Source organism: Parasteatoda tepidariorum, chromosome 9, assembly GCF_982258835.1.
Source record: "Parasteatoda tepidariorum strain Cologne lab strain chromosome 9, Ptep-v5.0, whole genome shotgun sequence".
Lineage (NCBI taxonomy): Eukaryota > Metazoa > Arthropoda > Arachnida > Araneae > Theridiidae > Parasteatoda > Parasteatoda tepidariorum.
The window spans coordinates 88,909,812-88,922,097 of NC_141763.1; the positions used below are offsets into that span (position 1 = coordinate 88,909,812).

General features: G+C 31.4%; 1 protein-coding gene across 2 annotated transcripts; it reads right to left on the reverse strand.

The window, feature by feature from the left end:
- Positions 1-2,494: 2,494 nt before the first annotated feature.
- LOC107449418 (uncharacterized) lies at positions 2,495-10,970 on the reverse strand. Of its 2 annotated transcripts, none has more exons than XM_087152308.1 (3): positions 10,742-10,970; positions 8,273-8,329; positions 2,495-3,129 (listed from the first exon to the last, which is right to left on the reverse strand). In XM_087152308.1, the coding sequence occupies exons 2-3, from the start codon at positions 8,307-8,309 to the stop codon at positions 2,522-2,524; spliced, it is 645 nt and encodes a 214-aa protein (XP_087008434.1). In that variant the 5' UTR covers positions 8,310-8,329; positions 10,742-10,970; the 3' UTR covers positions 2,495-2,521. The 2 variants fall into 2 exon arrangements, with proteins under 2 accessions (XP_087008434.1, XP_087008435.1); XM_087152309.1 differs by having other exon boundaries at positions 10,572-10,765.
- Positions 10,971-12,286: the final 1,316 nt, after the last annotated feature.

A 12,286-nucleotide genomic window follows, 5' to 3' on the forward strand; every position in this document is an offset into this window, starting at 1 on the left:
CCGCCAGTCTTTTCATCGAAAAACTGAGTTGGTGACATCATCCATCGAGATCTTATTAGAAGTACCAAGAATGAGCAGGTGGAACTCCCCTAAGTGCATTTAGTTCCATCCATTTGAGTGAGGAGGATTCAGTGAAAGTTAAGTTCGCATTTCCATGCAGGATGTCAACAGAAGCAGTCTTGACCACACTATCGGCAATTTTCTTACGCACCAAACCAACATAGCAGGGATCCATTGAACGCATATAAACTGCCAATCAGAAAGCCGAACCATAAGATCCGTATGGAAATACGACTATCCTTGAAGTCAATTTCATTGAACACGTCAATATAGTGGGCATGTAAATGATGTCCAGCAATGATCTGGCATTCGGAGCTTAGTCAGACTTCTCCCTTTGGTGCCCCAGGTCCACAGATTAATTGAATTTGCTCCCATCCCACTACCATAAAACCATAAACAATAACTGTAACATTAGCATAGTTTCTGCGAAGTAAACTACTTGATGATCAACACAAAAACTAGGATAACTATGAGGAGAAAAAAAATGATTTTAGGAGTTCAAAAAAAGGAAGTATGCTTTCAATATCAGATTCAACATCATAGATAATTAAAAAAAAACACTTTTTTTGAGCCTGTCAATATTTCAATATTAGAGACCACATAATGGTTCCAGGAGGTTTGACAAACTCCAATTTCTAATGAAGTACCCTAAGGGAATTATGCAATCCTTATGATTCAATGAACCTTTTCATGAATTGAAAGCCTGTGTATGTCAAGACGGAGAGGAGCAAAAGCGGGTACGAAAAACTTTTTATTCTAGCCTTTTTTTTCTTCGAGAAAAATAAAATATCTATAACTATCAAGATTTTTTTACAACTACATTCTACACTTTAAACTGCTTCGTTGACTACAATAAGTAGATGTTAATAAATAGTTTTTAAAAAAAAGAACAGAGTTACTTCTCGCAAAGACTAGCTATGAGTCAAATGGTTTTACTACCAAATCCTCTTTTACGTCCTACTTTCAGCCTTGGAGCATATCAAACGTTTACGCCTTTCAATTAATTTTTTTCCTAGAGATATTGAAATACTAGTTCGAAGGAGAATATGAGTAGACATTTGACTGACATTCCGCTAAATATTAAGACACAATACCGAACTGAGTATGAATATTTGGGTGCCCGAGACTGCTCACCCTTTAGCCATTTATCAGAGACGTTTCAAATGTAGTTTAATTAACACGATAGATGTGTCCTTTGTCACAAAATCGTGAAATCATCTATCGCGGCATATTACTTTGAACATAAATTTATAACACCCAAATTCTCTCCACCCCTGTCACAGCAGCTACTCTTGACAAGGGCGAATCTTGTTTCATTCGTATGAATGCCGATTAAATACTTTAAAAAACTAAAATATTTAGGTTCTAATTTCTAAACAAATTTGCCGACAAATTTTTATAAAATTTCACCATACGATTACTGCTTGATATTTTTTCTACCAAAATCATATTTTCCACAATCTTGAAATCAGAAAGTGGTTGTTTACAAAATTGACAAATTTAGAGCCTTGGTGGCTTTGGGGATAGAGCGGTCATCTGCCAGCGAGGTAAACCGGATTCAAATTCCAGCGATGCGAATTCCGCACCCAGCTCACACCGACCACAGTGCTGACGTAAAATATCTGTGGTAGACGGATCACGCGTTTGAGTTCCCTTTCTGTCAGGAGGATTTCTTGATTTTCCTCTTCATCTAACGGAAATGCGGGCTAGTTCCATCAAAAAAGTCCCTCGACGAAGGCAAAATTTCTCCCAATGCTTGATCCACGAGTTCCCTTGCCTTCTGGATTTAGTTTAAAATTAAAAAGCTACGGAGTTGAACATCGGTAGTCGTAAACCCTAAATTGGGTCGACTGTTCAACGACGGTAATAAAATAGTAAAGATGGACGAAATTAGAGCAGAAACATTTGAAGTAACACGAATATTGTTTTCAAATAAACTTAATTTCTATTTAAAAAATCAGTTGCTTGTCCCCCCATTTTTATACTACTTCTTGTCTAAGTAATTGGTAAAAAAAAAGGCTTGGGTAGCTAAATTTTCGTTAATAAATTAATTTTCTTAGGGGAAGAAATTTTGTTTTCTAGTTATTTTTTTACTCTATTGACACTTTCAAAAGAGTTATCTCAGATATTTTTATAATGGTAGCTCAAACACGAAATTTCAAAAAAGAGCTTGATTAAAGAATTTAAAGATATCTCTTTGATATTAGTAATGCTAACGTCATCAAATTTTGAATATTCGTTTGCCACTTTTGAAGAATACTACGTAGTGGTGGTGGCCTCATAATATTTTGAAATTTCGATTTTAGCTCCAGCCTTTCCACCGCAATCAAAAATTTTCTCTGAGACAGGTTTGAACCCTCATTTAATTTTTCGCTGGAGACAATAATTTCCGTCATAAACTTAAATATAATCGGAACAAACTTCCATATGCAAAAAAAGTTAAGAAACAATTTTATTTCATTTATTGCCTTGGCATTGGTGTGCCTGACAAGGCTCTTCCCAAAGCATACACGTAATTATTCTGTAGAACGTTAAATAAATAACTTGATACATTGGTTCTGTAAGCATCTTGAATGACCTTCAAATACTTGTTAAGAGGAGCTGGCAGACTGGAAAAAGTAGGAGTGATTTGACCGAGACGATCAACTCTAAATTTTTGAACTGATCCTAAATAGTTTTGGGGTCTTCCTGTTACTTCCAAAGTCATGAGAGTTTCAGCAACGTGGCCCATATTTCTTGGTGTGTAGATGTAGCTTCCATTCCTTATAATAACTTTGTAGGCTGTAGTAATTTGTGTCAAACGGAGAGTGCAGTTGATGGAAATTTCTCCACGGAACAATTTTGGCCCTGAGCAATCACCTTTCCTCTCCAATCTGCCCAAGTTTGTTGCGTTTCCGTTTGAGAATACAGCCTCTCCTTGATTTTGGTAGATACCTTGTGGTCCAAAGTAAGTGTTGAATCCTGGTAAAGGTGCTGGATCCAATCCAACAGATCGAAGTGCTTGAGGCAATTGAGTTCGAAGAACATTATCAATATATTGGTTGGCACTTCTGCCTGCTAGCGCCACTCCTGCAAATAAATGAAAAGCCTTTAAGTTTGAATAGCTCATGTATAAAACTAAAATGTGTGAAATAAACTTTACTGTAAGGGAGAAGGATTTAAATCGAAGCAAAATGAGTTATTTGGTTTGGTGAAAGAGCTTCGAAAAACATTGTTAAATGCGTTAAAACGAGTAATATTACGGAGTAAGTTGAGTCGCTAAACCAAAGCGATCATTAACATTGTGACAGGATATAAAGGACACAAAGTATAAACTGTTGATGTATTCAAGAACAGTAAAATATAAAGTGATCCATTAAAAAAAAACTGTACCTGAAGTGAGCATGAGAAAACATTAAAAGGTCACAGGTAAACGGAGGTCACAAGTTAATATAGGTCAAAGAACCAATACAGGCGATGACAAATTGACAACAGGTAAGACAGAAGAACAAGGCGTAAGGAGCCAAGAAAATCTCAAATGTAAAACAAAAGGAGGTGAAGATGTAAAGTGGTAAAACAAACAATTATCAAATACAATTAAAAGGCGAAGCTAAAATTTGCAAAGCAAGGAAAGGCAATGTAAATAAGCCAATTAAAAAGCACAATGTAGTGAATAAATAGATTAAAACAGAATTAGAAAGCGAATGAGATAGATAAAACAACAAAACGTTGTCAAAATAACGGGAAGCGAACAGGCGGGCAGCCCAACAACCGGGACTGAGTTTAGTTCGTGTAGAGCGGATCCAAAATGTCATCAGGGGCGAGTGCGTCCTCCAGGGTGCGTTTAATGATGTCTTTAATAATTTGCCTCTGTTTATTAGTCCTGCACCAAGATCTTATGTCGCCTCTTCTGTCAAAACTATTTCCACTAATGGTTGCAAATTTTTGACAGTCAAGCATCAGATGTTTAATAGTCTGATAGTGACCGCAATATTTGCACGCGGAGGATTTTTGAAACATCCCAGCTTGGTGATCGCCAAATACACCATGGGAAGTTAAGAACTGATTAAAGTAAAAATCGCTGGATAAAAAACGTTTGATAACTGTAGGTATCAAATAGTGTTCTGTTATAAATGGGTTAGTATACGCGCATGCTATTGGAATTGTCTCACATCAAACAGAAATCATTGTTTGGCAGTCTTCAGCGCCTTCGGTTGATGAACTTGGCAACTGATTTTAAAATTTAGTTTGAATACAACTGGTTTCCTAAGCAGAACACAGCAAAGTGTAGATTTCTGTAGTGTTTAAATCATCAGTCATTTTTAATGTTTGCGATAAATATCCCTTGCCTTATAATTCAGTATTGATTTTTTAGGGAAAAGGATTTGAATCGAGGCAAAGTGATAACGTATAAGCAGAAATGATTGAAAATGCATGGTTACTATAATTTAGCAAAGAAAGTTGAAACAATACTGGCTCATTGTAGATTAGCAAAGGAAACTGAACCTATACATGATTACAACATTCAGGCAAAGGAACCAGTTCAAGATTACTATAATTAGTTTTGGGAACCAGTTCAAGATTACTATAATTAGACAAATGAGGTAGATAGGTATGTACTTTATTTACGTCGCACTAGAGCTGCACAATGAGCTATTGGCGATGGTCTGGGAAACATCCCTGAAGATGATCCGAAGACATGCTGTTGCAATTTTAAGCCTCTGCAGAGGGGATAGCTCCCCTACTTTGGTAGCCCGGCTACCTTCGCGAGAAATCGAGCACTTTACGGTAGAACAGCTTAACGAGTACCGTAACCGCTCACTGTCGGTCCCTACGCAGGCAGATCAAAGTGGTCACCCACCCGTTTACTGACAGAAGCCACTGATGCTTGACTTCTGTGTTATACTGGGAACCGTGTCCTTACGATCAGTCCACTGCGGGACCTTAGGCAAATGAAGTTAACCTAATTCCAAATTACTATATTTTGGGAAATGAAGTTACATCAGTGACGACTTACTGCATGGTGGCAAAGGAAGTTGAACTAGTTCAAAAATACTATATTTAGGCATAGTAAGTTAAATTAGTGCAAGAGTACTATATTTAGACAGAGAAATTGATTCATTTCAAGGTTCGACAAAAGAACTTGCATCAATGCAAAGTAAATATGTTTGGACAAAAAGTGCTGAACGAGAGCACGATTTTTTAGTTAACAAGACAGTGTTTTTCTTTCCTTATCGTTTAAATATTATTTTGAAAGCATAATGTGTATATTGTATTGACACAATTCTCAACAAGGTTTCTAAAAGTATATATTAAAGATAATCATTACGAAACACCCTCTTTATCTGAATGTTTGCTCAGTTGCTATATTCCAAACACAAAATTTTTCTGATAAAAAAATCATAATTCATTTCCTCTAATATTATTCTGATATATTTTATTTCAAAGATATCTCAATAATATACTTTATCTCTCGGTTATATTTTAATTCAAAGATATCTCTGATACATTTTGTTTTAAAGTTAAACATATATACTTTTGAAAATGGTATTTTTTTAAACATTAATATTTTAATTTCTTAATTCAACAATAAATGAAAGTTTTAATCTTGTGTTGAGGATTGTTGTTTAATGTTATATAATGTGCCGATTAATCTTTAAAAAACTAGTTTTTTTTAATACTTTTTATATGAATTTCAAAAAACACTGAGGACATGAAAATACTAAAAAATAATTTTGAAAAATTATGACTTGTTGAAATGTTTTGCTGCAGTAGCAACACTGCAGATCCAATTTCAACATATGATGTGCAATAATCAATATATTAATTAAGTAGATTTATTAATAATTTCCGAAAGCCATATTTTCCAAGTATCATTACATTGATAGCTGTTAACCCTACAATGCAGAATTTTCATTAAACATATTTTTTATACATTTTCATTAGTTTGTCGTAATTTAGGTGAACATAAGTGAACAATATTCTATTTAGCATTTTATTAATTTATTATTATGGAATGAAGTATGAAACACTGGAGTCTTTTTCTACATTAAAGGTCCTGCGAACATGACTCACTTCCAAACAATGATTTTTCAAATTTGCACTTATTTGCATTTATTTAGATTTAAAAGAAGCAGTTATTCACCATTGAAAGTCTTTCATTTACAAAATCAAATATTGATAAATTTTTGAATATGTATAGAAAAAGAATTTCAAACTGCATTTTTTTAAAATTTATATTTTAGTACAAATATAATTCCTATAATTTTATAGATTATTAAGCTATTTTTCATGATTAAAAAGTACCAAAATATATTTTTGCTGGCGATTAGAGAGTCAAAAAAAAATCTACATAATAGAATTTGGTGTCTCATCTGCGCCAAATAGAAATCACTTGTCAAAATGAATTTGGATCATAGTGTATTTTTAGTTAGGTAAGTTTTTGTAATTTTGAATTTTTATAATTAAAATTTATAAAATTTTAATAATTTAAAAGATTAAAATTTGCATGATTTTGAATTTAAAAATTTGTTAATAACATTTGAGTATTTTTCCGTTTTGGCGGTGCAGGTGATAAACTCGCCAATGTTAAGTCATCAGTATCTTTAACATTTTCTTGTCTTTTTTTTATGATTTTCTCTTTTGATTCGTTTTAAACGGCTGTTGTTTTAAAGAAAAATAAAGTAATGAAACTTACTTGTAAAATAGAAAAGTACCACAATTTCCTTAAAGTTTGCTCTTTAAAAGCTATGTATTAATGAATGTAAATTTTAAAAATTGTAGAATTTTAAATTTAATTTTCCTTTTTAATTTTGAGTCTTTTTAATTTCATTTGATATAAGCGTGAAATGAATTAAAGTACTGCAGCATGATAACTGAGCAAGTGAGGGGACATTATTTTCAATAAAAACAGTTGTTCTATCCAACGAATATATTAGAAGGAAATAAACTAATGTTCCATTAATAAAGCAAACTCACGGAAGATACCCCAAATCTCACTTTCCAATTAGGCTTAATTACTTCTTACTGATAGTTTTCTAATTTCGAAGACCTAAAAATTTTTTTATTATTATTAACGACTTTGAAAAGTCAACCCAGTTCTGAGCTTACGACTATCAATGTTCAGTTTCGTATCTTTGTAATTTTGAAAAAAAACTTCTGGATCAATCATTGGGACAAACTAGCGCCTTTGCAGATGACCGGATGATGGAGCGTTACACGGAGAGGAAAACCACTAAAATCACCCACAGTTTATCCGACGGCAATGGGATAAGAACCCATGATTCATCTTCTACTGAGGATATTTCATGTCATCACTGTGGTGCAAGTGGGGGGGGGGCAGAATTCGTATCGACCAGCAAACAATGGAATTCGAACCCGGGTTCATAGGGAGGCGAGTTTTCAATCCCCTGAGCCATCAAAGCTGTAAAACATATTTTTGACTATTTTGAAGTATTTATCAAATTATAAACTATCAAAAATTTTAACTTTTAGCTTGACGATATCATCTCAATTTGTTAATTCTGTTGTGTTCATTTTCATAAATACACATTTTGAGTTGTGTCCGTTTTCTTAAATACACATTTTGAGTTATGATCATCTTCTTAAATATACATATTGAGTCATGATCATCTTCTTAAATGCACCTATTGAGTTATGATCATCTTAAATGCACATATCGAGTTATGATAATCTTCTTAAATACATATATTGAGTCATGATCATTTTCTTAAATGCACCTATTGAGTTATGATCATCTTCTTAAATATACATATTGTGTTATGATCATCTTCTTAAATGCACCTATTGAGTTATGATCATCTTCTTAAATATACATATTGAGTTATGATCATCTTCTTAAATGCACCTATTGAGTTATTATCATCTTAAATGCACATATCGAGTTATGATAATCTTCTTAAATATACATATTGAGTTATGATCATCTTCTTAAATACACATATAGAGCTATATCAAAAAACAAAAAGCTCACTGGTGACCTTTCAAGCTGGAATTTATCATTTCTAACAGATAAAATAATACGTTTCAGGTGGGATTTAAAATCACTAACCAAAATAATACCTATTAAATTTAAAACGGATTTTGTTCTAAGATGATAGGTAGTTTTCTTATTCAAATTTTTAAAGAAGTTAGATACTTCAAATTTAATTATTAAAATTTATTTTTTAAACTAAGCAGTGTTTTAAGATTTTTGATAAGGTTAATAACTTACCGCACATAAAGCACAAAAAAACTATTTTTCCAATCATGTTGATTGTTTCAGAGCACTCTGAAATTTAAAAAAAAAAATAAACATAATTTATAATATCTTTTAGAAAGAACACCAATACAATAATTACTAGAATTGTTGGTTAAAATAAGTGAGAAAATAATGAAGAAGCGATACTTAATAGAGAGAAGAAAATTATTAATGAACTATGCGTTTGCGTAGTGCAAAAGCTACCTCAGTTTTAATTTCAAAGAAGAAAATTGGTAAAAATAGAGTACATTAAAAAATCCGAATTCAAAACAGGAAGATAAACATAACTTTTGAAGAAGCTCTGGGGATAGGAAAAACAATTTCTAAAATCAAAAACAAGACAATTATTCGTTTTAAAAATCATGTGTTATGTCTGAGTCGTGCAAATTTTGAAACTTGTTATGCACTGTTGACTTTTTTTTTCATAATTACTCTCACTATACAATTTTGTTTTGATTACTTGAGCCTTAGCATTTTATCCCCCAAACAAAGTTTACACAGAATTTTATCTAAGTATTTATTAGTAAATGTAATAATATAAATTATTTAATTACTTTAAAATTAATTCAAAATTTAACCTAAGCAACAGAACAAAATTTAAATTCAAACATAAAAATGTTTTGCCGAGAAAAGAAATAAAACATCATTTCCTACAAGTTTTGGTTAACTGAATTACTTAAAGCAAGATTTTTTTTTAACTTAAGACATAAAATAATACAAAAATTAATGACAGTATTAATCTGAAGTCGAAACACTCCTTAACACTTTTCCTGCCGGACTCTTATTTTGTACTAATGGAAAAAGTGCCTTTATAAAAAACGTAGTATCAGGTATACAAGTAAATTAAATGGAAATTTTCTTCAATTAGCTACTAATTTTGTTCAAAAAAATGCAGCTACTGTTTGATTTCAGAACAAAATATATATCATATGATATACAATTTTATTTAATTAATAAATTTTGGTTGATAAGAATATTTAGTTCTTCCAATTGAAAGTGTAAGAATGAAAGATATGAGTTCCCAGTCTTTAACATTTTGAAGAAGCAACATGTTCTAAAAATGGAACATAGACGTTTAAGAGGTCCACTGCAGGGCATTGAGTTATGAAAGTGAGATAGAAATTTCCACTAGAAGTTCCTGGGAAGGCGGCGCTGACATAAGCAGTGTTTTTATTTTAAAAAAACTGCTTAAAACTAAAAATGGTGACAAAATTGTTTTATGTTTTTTTTTCTACTTCTCAGTGAATAGATCCTTGACTACCACGACTCATGAAAACTGGAAGATCATAGATATTTTTTTTTTAAAAATCTATCATATAAGCCTATTTCTAGAAAAAAATTAATAATTTTTTTGAGAAACTTAAAACATTTTGTTACAAATACTATTTACTACTATTTAGTTCAAAAACATTATATAAAATCACATTCCTCCTCATCTTGTTTCGATTTATTAAAACGATTTTATTTGAAAAGAGTGGTGGCAAACTAGACCAAATGCCACTTCAGACCAGTGAATTCAACTGTCTGACATAAAACCCAATTTATACATGTATTATGATCAAATTAAGAACTAGACCAGATGCCACTTCAGATCTGTGAACTCAACTGTCTGACATAAAACCCAATTTATACATGTATTATGATCAAATTAAGAACTAGACCAGATGCCACTTCAGACATGTGAATTCAACTGTCTGACATAAAACCTAATTTATACATGTATTATAATCAAATTAAAAACTAGACCAGATGCCACTTCAGACATGTGAATTCAACTGTCTGACATAAAACCCAATTCATACATGTATTATAATCAAATTAAAAACTAGACCAGATGCCACTTCAAACCTGTGAATTCAACTGTCTGACATAAAACCCAATTTATACATGTATTATAATCAAATTAAGAACTAGACCAGATGCCACTTCAGACATGTGAATTCAACTGTCTGACATAAAACCCAATTTATACATGTATTATAATCAAATTAAAAACTAGACCAGATGCCACTTCAAACCTGTGAATTCAACTGTCTGACATAAAACCCAATTTATACATGTATTATAATCAAATTAAGAACTAGACCAGATGCCACTTCAGACCTGTGAACTCAACTGTCTTACATAAAACCCAATTTTAAGACTTTTATTGATAAAACGATACAATAAAAAAAATTCTTCATTTACTTAGTAAATATTTTAAAAATAATAAATAAAATTTGGATCATAACATATTTTCAAAGTAATTAAAAGTTTTCATTATTAAGCTCACAATTCTAATGTAATTTATTCATTAAGTCCCGGGGTCCAGCCAAAAACATGTCGATATTTAAGGGTTCCACAGAAGAAAAAAATTGGGAACTGCTCTATTAAAGTAATCCCTGGTAATTTTTAAAGTAAGAATGATTTTTTCAAAAGAAGTTATATTGGATAAATACTTACCAAGTTAACTTTTAAGGCGACTGTAGATTACCATTTTCTGTTTGCCTTTTTATATCTTTAATGATAAGAAAATAAGGGAAATATGACAGCTGTTCTTATCATTTATTTCATGCAAAAATTTCATAGTTTCTATGAAAGGAAGGAAAATCAGTGTTTTGTGATAAATATAATCTTAACGGTATTGCAAAGTTTGAAGGAAAACTGAAAAGCAATTCAAGAAACATTTATCAGTTTTTTTTTAAGCAATTTTTATCGGAATTAAGTTTCCGTTTTTGGAATTTAACTTTTAAACTTTAGACACATGAAATAAGTCTGGAAGGCTTAGAAAAAAATGTGTGTTTCGATGTTTTTTGTTTAAATATAATTTAACTTTCCTTTTTAATTTAACGCTATTTGGAATCTTATAATTCCAAAACCACTGGTGCTAGGGTCCTGAAATTTGGACATCAACTACGAGGTGCAATGTTAGCTCTCTTTCCAAAAAATTATTTAAAATTTTTAATTATTTCGCTCGGGAAAAATGTTTGAAAAAGGATTTTTCCCACTAGTTATAATTAGCCATTGTTATAAATAAAATTCTCAACCATTCTGCCTAAGATTTTATAGTACACACACACACGTTCTTTAATGTATAATTATTTTTTACCCTTTTAATCGCCAATGTGAATGTCATGTTAATCGGTGCTACGTCACCGAACTGTATTTATTTCGTTTATAGTTATGATTTTAAAACGTGTTTCTAAGGGAAAAAATAAGATGCATTTTTAAAAAAAAAAAAAAAAATTAATGTATCCCATGACGAAAAAATATAAAATAAAATAATTCATAAAATTAGAAAAAAAGAAAGAAAAAAAAACTACAACTTTTCCTTGGGTTTTCATGAAAAGTGATAAATAATATATTTACAATAAAAAAACATCGAATTTATATCGTTTCGGCTAATTTTCCAGGTATTATGTGCATTTTATATTAAGTTTGTCTTCAAATTAGTTGCGTCCCGCAGTGGACTGATCGTTAAGACACGGTTCCCAGCAGATCACCGAAGTCAAGCATCACTGACTGCGGTCAGTGTGCGTGGGGGTGACCACTTGGATCAGTCTGCGTAGGGACCGAGGGTGTGCGGTATTGGTGGAAAATAGGTAAAAACTCAAAACAATAATGAAACTTAAATTCGTAAGAGAATTATAGAACACATAAATCAATAGAAACTGCAGAAGTATTTTTAAAACTAAAACTTTGAAAAAGTTTTGAAACTTAAACTTTGAATTTTTGTAATAATATGTTTTTGCTCATTTAAAAGAATAATTATTTTTAGTGTTCGCTTCCTTTTGTGCAATATATAACGGAAGCAGTGATTAAATAATACGATTGTATTTTAAAATCTGCATTCAACTTGTATTTTAAATATCAAAACTTTTAATATAAACGTATTAAAAAAAGTCTTTGCAACTATTAATTTAAGATTAAATTGAGTATACTTATGTAGGACGTATAATGAGTTTATTCCCGTCTAATAAGAGGATAGTATACCAGTATACTTTGAAA

Coding starts and splice junctions, on each gene's coding strand:
- LOC107449418 (XM_087152308.1), bottom strand. CDS start 8,309: ATGATTGGAAAAATAGTTTTTTTGTGCTTTATGTGCG. Junction 3,130..8,272: donor TTTTTTGTGCTTTATGTGCG/GTAAGTTATTAA, acceptor ATTTATTTGCAG/GAGTGGCGCTAGCAGGCAGA.